The sequence below is a fragment of the Mytilus trossulus genome, chromosome 9 (genome assembly GCF_036588685.1).
Source record: "Mytilus trossulus isolate FHL-02 chromosome 9, PNRI_Mtr1.1.1.hap1, whole genome shotgun sequence".
Classification (NCBI taxonomy): domain Eukaryota; kingdom Metazoa; phylum Mollusca; class Bivalvia; order Mytilida; family Mytilidae; genus Mytilus; species Mytilus trossulus.
This window is the reverse complement of record NC_086381.1, coordinates 71,102,047-71,117,406: the sequence shown is the minus strand read 5'-3', so window position 1 is coordinate 71,117,406 and position 15,360 is coordinate 71,102,047. Positions and strand designations below refer to the sequence as shown.

The window sequence follows — 15,360 nt, the reverse complement described above, 5'->3', positions numbered from 1 at the left end:
ACTGTTAATAGCAAAAATGTTAAGCAAAGTAAAATCTACAAATAAGTTAATATGACCAAAATTGTCAATTGACCTCTTAAGGAGTTATTGCCCTTTAAAGACTTTTTTCACAATTTGTTCATCATGTTACTTACTTTAAAAAATCTTCTCTTTTGAAACTGCTGTATCAATTTCAGCCAAACTTAGGCTAAATGAGTTTCAGAGTATCTTGTATAAATTTGATATGTCATTTCCTTGTATGTCAAGAAACATAGCTCCTATGGCTAAAATAGAACATAGGAGAAAATGATTTTTTTTTTGCTTTTGAAGAAAATAGGACGATTCAAAAAACATTTAAATAAATTGAAAAGCCAAAATAATCATTGATGAGAGATTAAACCAAACAAATTCAGGTGAGCGATTCAGGCTCTTGAGAGCCTCTTGTTTTTATAAATTTTAGATTTTAATTTCTGAGTTGTGAAGATTATAAGTTTGATAAACCAACCTGGATTTTTACCAAACTTGGACAGAATTTTCTTACAATCAAAAGATAGTATCTATACAAAAAAAAATAATAATATTTCCCCCATTTTTGTTGAGCCTGTGCACATGACTAACAGCAAAATTTGGTAAGACTGGGTTCTTAGGAACCCTTACACATATTTTTTATACGCCGTCAAAATTTTATACGCCCGTCCGAATTTTTACGGGACGTATTATGGTATACAAATGTCCGGCGTCCGTCTGTCTGGCGTAAACATGTCGCACCGTAACTTGAGAATGACTTATCCAAATTTCATGAAACTTATAATAGTTGTTTCTTATGATGGTCAAATGATCTGTATACTTTTTTTTGTGAAAATAAGATTAAAACTTTTTGAGTTACAGCACTTTGTAACTAAAACAGGGGTGTGTTTTTATACGACTGCAAAATTTGAATTTTTTTTCGTAGTATATAGCTATCACGTTGGCATCGTCGTCGTCGTCCGAATACTTTTAGTTTTCACACTCTAACTTTAGTAAAAGTGAATAGAAATCTATGAAATTTTAACACAAGGTTTATGACCACAAAAGGAAGGTTGGTATTTTGGGAGTTTAGGTCCCAACAGTTTAGGAATTAGGGGCCAAAAAGGGACCCAAATAAGCATTTTTCTTGGTTTTCGCACCATAACGTCAGTATAAGTAAATAGAAATCTATGAAATTTAAACACAAGGTTTATGACCATAAAAGGAAGGTTGGTATTGATTTTTGGTGCCAACAGTTTAGGAATAAGGGGCCCAAATTTTTTTTTTTTGATTTCATCAAAATTGAATAATTAGGGTTCTTTGATATGCCGAATCTAACTGTGTATGTAGATTCTTAACTTTTGGTCCCGTTTTCAAATTGGTCTACATTAAGGTCCAAAGGGTCCAAAATTAAACTTAGTTTGATTTTGACAAAAAATGAAACGGTTGAGTTCTTTGATATGCTGAATCTATAAATGTACTTAGATTCTTGATTATTGGCCCAGTTTTCAGGTTGGTCCAAATCGGGGTCCAAAATTAAACTTTGTTTGATTTCATCAAAAATTGAATAAATGGGGTTCTTTGATATGCCAAATCTAACTGTGTATGTAGATTCTTCAATTTTGGTCCTGTTTTCAAATTGGTCTACATTTAAGTCCAAAGGGTCCAAAATTAAACTTAGTTTGATTTTAACAAAAATTGAATTCTTGGGGTTCTTTGATATGCCAAGTCCAAACAGGTACTTAGATTTTTGATTATGGGCCCAGTTTACAAGTTGGTCCAAATCAGGATCTAAAGTTATTATATTAAGTATTGTGCAATAGCAAGTCTTTTCAATTGCACAGTATTGCGCAATGGCAAGAAATATCTAATTGCACAATATTGTGAAATAGCAAAATTTTTTTTAATTAGAGTTATCATTCTTTGTCCAGAATAGTAAGCAAGAAATATCTAATTGCACAATATTGTGCAATAGCAAGATTTTTTTTTAATTGGAGTTCTTTGTCCAGAATCAACTTAAATCTTTGTTTTTTACAATATACAAGTATGTTCACTTATTACTACCAACTGATAAAATAATCTTTACCATTTAGTGATAACAAGCATTTTTTTTTACATCTTAATATTTTATTATGTATTTAAATGAGTAGGTCCAAGGACACAGTTATCGTCCTTTGGTTTTCGTTGTCTACGAATATAGTCCCTAGTGTAAACAGTGTATAACTTGCATGTTTTATTTGATACACTTTCCCAATTTATTTCTTGATATTAAATGCATGAAATATTAAGTAGGGGGATGTAATTACATGTCAAAAAAATTTGGGTGCTGAATCTTTATGTTAAGTAGTGAATTGGTCCAGTTCTAAAAGGTCAAATTTTATCACGTCTGAAGCTGTCAAACTGAATTTTACACCCCCTTAACACAGAATTGTCAATATTTTGAGTTAGAGCTGGTAGAAGTTTCTATAATTTTGATATTATTTGTCTCACTGGTAGTACACTACACTGTAAAAATCTTTTTGAGAAAGAGCAGGTGCGATTTTTTAATATGAATTTATTGTCTAAAAGAAATGCACTACGAAATAACTGTGTTCTCAGGCCAGTAGTTATTGTTGCAAACTCCATTAAAAATTTTAATTGAGATTAGTTTTGGAATAAGGGAAAGGGGGATGTGATTAAAAAAATTGGGTTCAATTTTTCTTCAAACATTTTTTTGAGAGGATTAATATTCAACAGCATAGTGAATTGCTCTAAGAGAAAACAAAAAAATTAAGTTCATTACAACACATTCATTCTGTGTCAGAAATCTATGCTGTGTCAACTATTTAATCACAATCAAATTTAGAGCTGAATCCAGCTTGAATGTTGTGTCCATACTTGCCCCAACTGTTCAGGGTTCAACCTCTGCGGTCATATAAAGCTACGCCCTGCGGAGCAACTGGTTTTCACATGTCACACCTTATCTCAAAAACAATTTATGATTATGGCTTAAAACTTTAAATACTTCTTAGTTGTATTCATCTTAATATCTGTATACTTTTTGGTGATGATTCAAAATTTAATTTTTGAGTTATTGAGTATTTTGTTAAAAAGGGGGAGTTTTTTTTTTACATGTCGCACCATATCTCAAAAACTATTTATGATTATTGCTTAAAATGTTACACATGTCTTTGTTATATTAATATTATTGCTTAAAACTTTACACACTTCTTTGTTATATTAATCTAAAGATCTGTATACTTTTTGGTGATGATTTAAAACTTTATTTTGGAGTTATTGAGTATTTTGTTAAACAGGGGAGGTTTTTTTCACATATCTCAAAAATAATTTATGATTGTTGATTAAAACTTTACACACTTCCTTGTTATATTAATCTAAAGATCTGTATACTTTTTGGTTTTGATTCAAAATTTTATTTTAGTGATATTTATTTTTTTGAAAAAAAAAAACAGGGTTGGGGGTTTCACATGTCCCGCCGTGTCTCAAATACAATATATGGTTATTGCTTAAAACTTTCTCAGAAACTATTTATGATTATTGCATAAAACTTCCACACAAGACGTCGGGCGTATTATGCGCTCATGGCGCAGCTGTTTTTTCTTTGATTTTATGTTAAATGGAAATACCTGAAAAGGTCAGTTTCTCATATTCTATTTGCAGTAGTTATATTAATGTTTGTGAATATATTATATATATTTGATATATGGAATGATTGTTGGGTGAACATGTCTGTCTCGCAGGTATAATCTGACTTAATGTTTTATTGATCGACTTTCTGTAGTTTGTAGTTCTCAGATACCATAACTATATGTACTTCTCAGATTCTCAGATACCATAACTATTTGTAGTTCTCAGATACCATAACTATATGTGAATATATACTGTAAATGTAGTTCTCAAATACCATAACTATATGTGAATATATACTGTAAATTCTGATGTAGTTCTCAATTACCATAACTAAATGTGAATATATACCGTAAATGTAGTTCTCTGATACCATAACTTTATGTGAATATATACTGTAAATTCTGATGTAGTTCTCAGATACCATAACTATATGTGAATATATACTGTAAATTTAGTTCTCAGATACCATAACTATATGTGAATATATACTGTAAATTTAGTTCTCAGATACCATAACTATATGTGAATATATACTGTAAATTAAGTTCTCAGATACCATAATTATAACTATATGTGAATATATACTGTAAATTCTGAAATTATTGTGATGACTTTACAAATACAAATAATAGAAGTACAATTACGGTGATCAATGACATTTTTGAGAAATCTGTCCAAAAGTTTTGCCTCTTTTGGAAAATTGCTCCCCAAATATTTATTTTTTTACTATTTTTTTCTAGAATTGCCATTGTTTCAAAAACTATAAGAGATAGATTAAAAGTGAAGTTGAAAAAATTATCAGCATGACAAGTATGGAGAAAAATTTAGCCATTCATTTTGGCCCTAAAATATAAAAAAAAAACATCTTCCATTTTAAGCAGTATGTAGGCCGATATAATGAAAACTGTAGGAATGAAGTTTTGAGTGTAAATTGCAAAAGTGACTATTATTCGTGTCAGATCAGAATATTACACTAATTAAATTCAATATCTGATCAGTATGATCTGAGATTAAACGGTGGTCAGGCAGGCGGGAGGCACCCAAATGTTGTCTGTGCATTAACTCGTGTACCGTTCAACCAAAGCTTTTTAAATTTTGATATGTTGTTACTGATTACAAAATGGAGGTTAAATTTGATATTGAAGTTTTTTACTTTCATGGTTCAGAATTTATGGTTCTTGTGATATTGAAAAATGTCAGGACACAAATAAATGTTAATAAATCCAGTTTGGTGTGGCTCTGACAGCCTCTTGTTGAAGTGTAAAGTGACTTGTTTCAAGTTTAATTTATTTCTTTGATTTCAGGGTGGAATAAGTTATGTGAGGCAATGTGACAGGATAGAAGAACTATTCCTTGGTAGTGGTCAGTGGTTAGAACAGGAAGAAAATGACTTGCAAGGTAGGTTATGTTCCTTGTTTGTATCAATGACATCTGAATTCAGCTTGCAGATCATCAGTTAAATCTCTGAGTAGGTAAAAGTCATTAAAGCTGAATGGATGTGCTTGGTCAGATATGCTTTCCTCTTAAGATGTTTGACTACTGAAGCTCAATGAGGAACTACTTTTGATGCCAGAAATCAATTCAATAGTACAGTCTTCATTTTAGTATTGAAGTAAACATTGGGTCAGCATACACTCCAAAATTCATTATGTTAGTATTGAAGTAAACATTGGGTCAGCATACACTCCAAAATTCATTATGGTTGGGAGAGTGTTATGCTGTATGATGTCCAAAGACCTGCACTAGTAGTGTTGGATAAGAATTTAGAAATGGACTGTCATGCATTTCACTGTCTCACAATATTTTCATGGTTCAGTGACTACTTGAAACAAGAATATTTTTGAATGTTAATCACTCACTTATTATGAGTAACCATATAACTATATTTGGTATGTGCATACCTTGCAAGCTTCAGACAGATAGTTTTCACAAGACCTTTACCTCATTTCATGGATCAGTGAACAAAGCTAAGTTTAAGTCCATATCTCAGGTACTATAAGGTCTAGTATATTTGGTGTATGGAAGGATGATTGTAAGGTGTACATGTCCAACTAGCATGTGTCATATGACCTTGACCTCATTTTCATGGTTCAGTGGTTAAAGTTAATTTTTTACACCCCTGCATTAAAAAGGTGGCCCGAGAACACAGTTATTTCGTAGTGCATTTCTTTTAGACAATAAATTCAAAATAAAAAAATTGCACTTGCTCTTTCTCAAAAAGATTTTTACAGTGTAGGGTACTTCCAGTGAGACAAATAATATCAAAATTATAGAAACTTCTCCCAGCTCTAACTCAAAATATTGACAATTCTGTATTAAGGGGGTGTAAAATTCAGTTTGACAGCTTCAGACGTGATAAAATTTGACCTTTTAGAACTGGACCAATTCACTACTTAACATAAAGATTCAGCACCCAAATTTTTTTGACATGTAATTACATCCCCCTACTTACTATTTCATGCATTTAATATAAATAAATAAATTGGGATAGTGTATTAAATAAAACATGTAAGTTTTAAACTGCTTACACTAGGGACTATATTCGTAGACAACGAAAACCAAAGGACGATAACTGTGTCCTTGGACCAGGTGGGGGTATACTGTTTTACCTCTGTCTGTCCAAAAGTCCATAGTTGGTTTATTTTTTCTAACTTTATATTGCCTCAACCAAATGTTAAGAAACTATATATGCACAATACTTATTATGACAAAATACTATTTTTTGGGGGTTGGCACTCTTATTGCTCAAGAGTTATTTAATTACAATTAGAAAAATTGCTGAATTTTTTGTTTTTGTTCTACAAACTCAAGTTTGCCTTTTTGAACCTTATACACAATTGTTATTACCACTCAGATCCAGTATAAACTTGGTAGTGCGACTATTACTGTTCTTCAGTTATGTCCCTTTGTAACTTTATCCCCATCTCTTTCCCTATCCATTAAAATTGATACCCACAAAAATAGATAAATCCACAATATATCATTCTAATTTGTATTAACCACCTTGCATCCTTAACCCATTTGCACATCTTCTTTTCCACATTTAGCCCATTGCGTAGCATATCCTTGACTGAATCCAGCAGTATTTTGAAAATGTAAGAGATATTGCCCTTAGATTGTGATTTTTAGGCAGTTAAGCTGCCTTATGCGAGCACCCTGGATTTGTGTGCTACCCAATAAATGCTGAAATATGTGCCATTGTTATCATCTAGCTTGCTACTATTTTATTTATAACTTATTGGACAGTTTTTTCATACTTTTCATTCTGGATTACAAAAAATATGACCAGAAAAACCTTAAATGATCGTCGATTTTCTCAAAAGTTTTGAAGTTGCACATTGGAAGTAGAGCACATTAGAAATCCTTATGTAGTTTATTCTCCCCTGAGCTTTTGGCTAAGATGTCAAAGAACAAATGTATGAAATATTTAATCGCCGAAAATCTCTAAAGACAAGTAGTTAAGTTTTCCCAAATTGCAAAAGTGGTAGGAATATTGTTTGTCGTCAATACGTAGTCAACTACGTATATAAGTTCAACTGATCACGCTGTTGGTGGCAATTTTGAATTTAAAAAAAGACGAAATTTTCGTATCTTTTCAATTTGGAGGCAGGGGTTCAAATTAGCGGTGGTCCGAGGTCTGCAACCGTCCACTTTTGCAGTCGGACTTTCTACTTGGTTACTAGCTACGCAGGACATGCCCGACAGACCTTGAAAGAATATAAAAAAATAACTTTGCAAACATTTTTACCAAAGTTTCCTAATAAACGATCTCAAACTTATTTTCATCATTACTATTCATGACAGCGATGTTCAATTTGTTTAAACGCTAGCTTTAAACATGAAATCGCCGATAAATAATGTGTAAATCTGAGTAAAATCGTATCTCACTCTCTGTCAAAAGTCAAAAACAACATTGAAACCAAAATGGCTGTCGCGAGATTACAATATCGGATCCGATTCCGGAAGCGGATAAGGGTAATTCCGGATTTGGCTACTAAAAAAATTCAGACAGGTGACAAAATACTTCTATGCATCTATGCATGGTAAATAAATATAAACACTAGAATTGAAAACCAAAAGACATATGTAAAAGAAAGAAAAAGCAGAAAATACTTTGTACACCAATTTTAATGTGAAAATCCAATACATTGTGACAGCTGGGAACAGTTTATTTAACAATATATATATGATCCTGGTAACCAATAATCAGTAGTCTATTATATAAGTTCAACTGATCACGCTGTTGGCGGCAATTTTGAATCAGAAAAAGAAAATTTCGTATCTTTTCAATTTGGACGCAAGGTTTTAAATTAGTAATGGTCTGAGGTCTGCGACCTTCCAATTTTGTAGTCAGACTTTCTACTTGGTTACTAGCTACGCCCTACATGCCCGACGGACCTTGAAAGAAAATAATAAAATAACTTTGCAAACATTTTTACCAAAGTTTCCAAATAAAGATCAATAAACGATCTCAAAGTTATTTTTATCATTACCATTCATGTTCAATTTGTTCAACCACTAGCTTTATACAGAAAATCGCCGATTAATAATGTGTAAATCCGAGTAAAATCTTATCTCACTCTCTGTCAAAAACGACATTGAAAATAAAATGGCTCCTGCGAGATTACAATATCGGATCTGATACCGGAAGCGGATAAGGGTAATCCCGCGTTTTGGCTATATTAAACTAGAAAATCCAGACAGGTGACAAAATACATCTGTGCATGGTGAATAAATATAAACACTAGAATTGAAAACCAAAAACTATATGCTGAGACATTTATAACAAAGTAGTCTCAGATATATATATAAAAGATGAAAAAGCAGAAAATATTTTGTACATCAGTTATAGCGTCAAAATCCAATACAATGTGACAGTGGTAACAGTTTATCTAACAGTTTAAATTTTTTTTATCAGTGATAAATGTTGGTAATGCATGTTAAATGTTTTTCAAGTTAAACATATTACTGCAATTTCAAGGGGTATTTTTTTCTTCTCAGTTTTGATAGGTCAGTTAAAATAGCTGGAAGTTTCTTATATAAAAAAAAAAGATGTGGTATGATTGCCAATGAGACAACTATCCACAACAGACCAAAATTAAATATAGGGGAAGTCCCTGTGGTCACCCTACCCCTCATGTTTAAGAACTTTGAAACAGTTGGGATCCACAACTCTAAATTAAATGAAATATAGGGGGAGTCCCTGGAGTCACCTGATTGAGAAATTGGAAACAGTCGAGATCCCCACCTTTAGATTAAACCATATATATTCATGTATGAGAACTAATCAAATGAAATATAGGGAGAGTCTTTAGGGTCACCCTATCCACTCCTGTTTGATAACTTAGAAACAGATGAGATCCCCACTCCTCAACCATATATATTCATGTATTGGACAATATAACAAATCAAATTAAATAAAGGGGAAGTCACTGGGGTCCCCCACCCCCTCCTGTTTGAAAACTTGACAACGGTCGAGATCCCCACCAATAAACCATATTTATTCATGTATGGGACAATATAAAAAATCAAATGAAAATTAGGGGTAGTCTTTAGGGTCACCCACACCCTTTTGTGTGTGTTTTGAGAACTTGTAAAAGATTGAGATACCAACGCCTAAACCATATTCATTCCTGTTTGTCATTTCAAAATAGATTGAATGACATACAAGGTCAATCTCATAGGCGACACATATGCATATCACTTTGCTAGACCCTAACACCTGTCATTTTATTACAAACTTAGACATCATGGACTTGGGGTGAAGGTGGGAGTCATTTACATTTATCAGTCATACCTCACCATTGATCCCTGTAGTAGTAAACATTTTTCTGATTTGTGTCTCATAACTTTTGTACTGTACAACACAAACTCAGTTTTTGTTTCCAGGGAAGCATTAGTCCATTCATACTTTTACAAGCTTGTACTAAAGTCAAATTGAACTACTAACAGTCAACTAATACGAACAATTACGATCAAATAGAAGAACTGCAATCATTGCAAATTTGTACCACTGCTGACTCATTAAAGACTCATGACCATTCGTGGTCATGTGCGTTGCTATTGAAAACCTTGATAAAATATGAATTATTTGCCTTAATGTTTAATTCATTAAATGAACATAAATGTACACTTATATATGAATGTTTAATATTTGTTCTTTTAAATCTTTAAAAAAATAGTTTTCATAATTATGTTTGCCTTGTTTTTTGGTTAACTGCCTACAGTGCTTACAGCGCTTTGATTACAATTATTTGCCTATTCTCTTGGAACTAAATATAATAAATGGATAGAAACTTTTAAAACAAAAATAATCAAGTACAAGATCTACACACATGTCATAAGGGTTGAAATGTAAAGTGTTATTCTACACATATGTCATAAGGGTTGAAATGTAAAGTGTTATTCTACACATATTTCATAAGGGTTAAAATGTAAAGAGTTATTCTACACATATGTCATAAGGGTTAAAATGTAAAGAGTTATTCTACACATATTTCATAAGGGTTGAAATGTAAAGAGTTATTCTACACATATGTCATAAGGTTTGAAATGTAAAGAGTTATGGCAAGATCTACACATATGTCATAAGGGTTAAAATGTAAAGTGTTATTCTACACATATGTCATAAGGGTTAAAATGTAAAGTGTTATTCTACACATATGTCATAAGGGTTAAAATGTAAAGTGTTATTCTACACATATTTCATAAGGGTTGAAATGTAAAGAGTTATTCTACACATATGTCATAAGGGTTGAAATGTAAAGAGTTATTCTACACATATGTCATAAGGTTTGAAATGTAAAGAGTTATGGCAAGATCTACACATATGTCATAAGGGTTAAAATGTAAAGTGTTATTCTACACATATGTCATAAGGGTTAAAATGTAAAGTGTTATTCTACACATATGTCATAAGGTTTGAAAAGTAAAGTGTTATTCTACACACATGTCATAAGGGTTGAAATGTAAAGAGTTATTATACACATATGTCATAAGGGTTAAAATGTAAAGTGTTATGGCAAGATCTACACATATGTCATAAGGGTTAAAATGTAAAGTGTTATGGCAAGATCTACACACATGTCATAAGGGTTAAAATGTAAAGTGTTATTCTACACACATGTCATAAGGGTTAAAATGTAAAGTGTTATGGCAAGATCTACACATATGTCATAAGGGTTAAAATGTAAAGTGTTATGGCAAGATCTACACATATGTCATAAGGGTTAAAATGTAAAGTGTTATGGCAAGATCTACACATATGTCATAAGGTTTGAAATGTAAAGTGTTATGGCAAGATCTACACATATGTCATAAGGGTTAAAATGTAAAGTGTTATGGCAAGATCTACACATACATAGATACCAACCATTATTAGTAGGCATTACGATTTTTCAGTAGTTTTTCCGATTTTGCGATAAAAACTACGCTATTACGGTCAAAGTTAAATAGTTACGGATATCCAGTCATCGCCTTTCAATTTTTTTAAACGCGGATTTTTATCATTACTTTTCCGTCCTGGTCCTGTATTTAGAAAACGCCAATGTAATGCTTCCGGTTTCTCAGGAGTTATCGACCTATTGTTGGGTAACTAACTGACTTCCGAAGAGGCAAGCTTGCATTTTATGAAGTAGCTTTCCCCCTTTCTCTACTTCTCCTTGACAAAACAAAAATGTACGAGTCAAGAACATCTGAACAATTAATGGATGGAATACATACTACAGACAACATGTTAAATGACCAATTTTAGTGCACATCACTTTGCAACCACTCGTCAGTAATTTTTATTGGTAATTTCATGTTTCTGAATGTTTACTGAAAACTTTTCAAAAATAAGGAAAATTTGATAGTTTGTTACTGATTGTGTCAAAAGGGGGTTGGCATCTATGCACAAATGTCATAAGGGTTAAAATGTAAAGTGTTATGGCAAGATCTACACATATGTCATAAGGGTTAAAATGTAAAGCATTATGGCAAGATCTACACATATGTCATAAGGGTTAAAATGTAAAGTGTTATGGCAAGATCTACACATATGTCATAAGGTTTGAAATGTAAAGTGTTATGGCAAGATCTACACATATGTCATATGGGTTAAAATGTAAAGTGTTATGGCAAGATCTACACATATGTCATAAGGGTTGAAATGTAAAGTGTTATGGCAAGATCTACACATATGTCATAAGGGTTAGAATGTAAAGTGTTATGACAAGATCTACACATATGTCATAAGGGTTGAAATGTAAAGTGTTATGGCAAGATCTACATATATGTCATAAGGGTTGAAATGTAAGGCATTATGGCAAGATCTACACATATGTCATAAGGGTTGAAATGTAAAGTGTTATGGCAAGATCTACACATATGTCATAAGGGTTGAAATGTAAAGTGTTAAGGCAAGATCTACACATATGTCATTAGGTTTGAAATGTAAAGTGTTATGGCAAGATCTACACATATGTCATTAGGTTTGAAATGTAAAGTGTTATGGCAAGATCTACACATATGTCATTAGGTTTGAAATGTAAAGTGTTATTGTCATTTAGAGTTTATTTTTTACCGATAAAAGGCCATTGTTACAGGTGACTCTAATTATGTTGATAACTTCCAAAAATTAGAAAAATCAAAATGCACCTGTTTTTTCTTCTTTAGATCTATCCCTAAAGGATGATATACGAACATTATCTGAGTGTCTACAGCTGGTTGATGGAAAGTTAACAGAAGATATAACTGCTCAATTTGAATACCAGATTTCTCTTAAAGAAGATGTGAAGAATCTTGCAGAACAGATTGTAGATGAAATGTTCTTTAATACAAGGTAAAATAATACTCCAAATTGACAATTTTCATACAGAAATTAATTACTGAAGTACTCAAAGTGGTACAATACATTAAGTTTGGTTCTTAGAAACTGTGCAGTATGTCAACTATATTTAAAGCATATTTGGTGTCTGGAATTATTGTAATGGTAGTAAAAGTGAGAATGGAAATGGGGAATGTGTCAGAGACAACAACCGACCAATGAAAAAAACAACAGCAGAAGGTCACCAACAGGTCTTCAATGTAGAGGGAAATTCCCGCACCCGGAGGCGTCCTTCAGCTGGCCCCTAAACAAATATATACTAGTTCAGTGATAATGAACGCCATACTAATTTCCAAATTGTACACAAGAAACTAAAAGTAAACTAATACAAGACTAACAAAGGCCAGAGGCTCCTGACTTGGGACAGGCGCAAAAATGCGGCGGGGTTAAACATGTTTGTGAGATCTCAACCCTCCCCCTATACCTCTAACCAATGTAGAAAAGTAAACGCATAACAATACGTACATTAAAATTCAGTTCAAGAGAAGTCTGAGCTTGATGTCAGAAGATATAACAAAAGAAAATAAACAAAATGACAATAATACATAAATAACAACAGACTACTAGCTAACTTGTCAACGTATATTTGTTCCACCTAACAGAAGTTCCAGTGGAAACTTTATTATAAACAATGTCATAATACCTGTACCTGTTGGAACAAATATTCTATACTATTTATTCCGTTAGGAACATCTACTGTAATATTTATTCCTGTGGAAATAATATTCCAGTATAGTTTTTCCATTTGGAACTTTTATTATAAAGGAACTTCTATTCCGTGACAAACTGACATGCCAGCATTTATTTCACGTTTGGTTTATCTTATCTGACATTCACCTCATTTTCTTGAATCATAAGTTTATGTAATATTTGCGGTATAGCTTTATATTTAGGTCTATAAACATAAAATCAATAGTCTTTACAGAAGACGTTACTTTTCATGTGTGCATTCTTGTATGTTCATTCTTGTTGAAATGTTTTTTTAGTCTGATAGACAATTCAACAGCAACTGATTCACTGGCTTACCTTCTACAAAATATGGATGACATACAACTGGCATTGAGAACAGTTTTACAGTCACTAGACATACAACAGAGAGGAGCAGGAGAACAAGACTTCATGATGGACACTTCAGGTATTATATAAGTGAACCAAGGTGGAGACTTCAGGTATTATATTAGTGAACCAAGGTGGACACTTCAGGTATTATATAAGTGAACCAAGGTATAGACTTCAGGTATTATATAAGTGAACAAAGGTGGAGACTTCAGGTATTATATAAGTGAACCAAGGTGGAGACTTCAGGTATTATATTAGTGAACCAAGGTGGAGACTTCAGGTATTATATAAGTGAACAAAGGTGGAGACTTCAGGTATTATATAAGTGAACCAAGGTGGAGACTTCAGGTATTATATAAGTGAACAAAGGTGGAGACTTTAGGTATTATATTAGTCAACCAAGGTGGAGACTTCAGGTATTATATAAGTGAACAAAGGTGGAGACTTCAGGTATTATATTAGTGAACCAAGGTGGAGACTTCAGGTATTATATAAGTGAACAAAGGTGGAGACTTCAGGAATTATATTAGTGAACAAAGGTGGAGACTTCAGGTATTATATTAGTGAACCAAGGTGGAGACTTCAGGTATTATATAAGTGAACAAAGCTGGAGACTTGAGGTATTATATTAGTGAACCAAGGTCGAGACTTGAGGTATTATATTAGTGAACCAAGGTGGAGACTTCAGGTATTATATAAGTGAACAAAGGTGGAGACTTCAGGTATTATATAAGTGAACAAAGGTGGAGACTTGAGGTATTATATTAGTGAACCAAGGTGGAGACTTCAGGTATTATATTAGTGAACCAAGGTGGAGACTTCAGGTATTATATAAGTGAACCAAGGTAAAGACTTCAGGTATTATATAGGTGAACCAAGGTAGAGACTTCAGGTATTATATAAGTGAACAAAGGTGGAGACTTCAGGTATTATATAAGTGAACCAAGGTGGAGACTTCAGGTATTATATAAGTGAACAAAGGTGGAGACTTCAGGTATTATATAAGTGAACCAAGGTGGAGACTTCAGGTATTATATTAGTGAACCAAGGTGGAGACTTCAGGTATTATATAAGTGAACAAAGGTGGAGACTTCAGGTATTATATAAGTGAACAAAGGTGGAGACTTCAGGTATTATATAAGTGAACAAAGGTGGAGACTTCAGGTATTATATAAGTGAACAAAGATGGAGACTTCAGGTATTATACAAGTGAACAAAGGTGGAGACTTCAGGTATTATATAAGTGAACAAAGGTGGAGACTTCAGGTATTATATAAGTGACAGGCATTTCAACACTTATGTAGACCTTTATGGGGTTAATGGTAAAAGGAGCCAGACAATGCAGTTAATACTAGGCTTTTCTTTCTTCAGATTTCTTTTCTAAGTAACTTACAGCAAAATCTGTCTAGCTATCCTGGCAAGGTTCTGAACAGTCATCTACATCAATTTTTGGATTGGTTTCACAAGGAAATGATGTACATGTACCTATTTTCTGATATCACTTCTCAAAATGGCTATGTGAGCTATTACCCTCACTCACTTGGCATCTATCTGTCTTCACACAGGTGGCAACTGTTTAATATTTTGCTGTGAATCCCATTTCTACTCTTTCCCTCTCGATATCATATATGCAAAAAATGTTCCCAAAGGAAACCTGCTTTCTTATCATGCTGGAAAATTAATGACAGAATTCCGAAAACCAGTGATTAAGTTTATTTTTAACAGAATTCCAGTTGGACAACTATTTTTTCAATATGACATCAAGATTTGACATATGGACCATAATTTGGTATTCGGCCTTTGGTTTCTTTTGGTATCCT

The 15,360-nt window shown here is 32.7% G+C and overlaps 1 protein-coding gene across 1 annotated transcript in view; it reads left to right on the top strand.

Annotated features, from left to right (window-relative positions):
- The window catches only part of LOC134683337 (nuclear pore complex protein Nup160-like), a 252,121-nt gene that overhangs the window by 123,070 nt on the left and 113,691 nt on the right, over window positions 1–15,360 (top strand). The window contains exons 15-17 of the mRNA XM_063542579.1: window positions 4,920–5,013; window positions 12,271–12,436; window positions 13,468–13,616. Coding sequence (XP_063398649.1) covers window positions 4,920–5,013; window positions 12,271–12,436; window positions 13,468–13,616 — 409 coding nt within the window. The remainder of the gene's footprint in view (window positions 1–4,919; window positions 5,014–12,270; window positions 12,437–13,467; window positions 13,617–15,360) is intronic.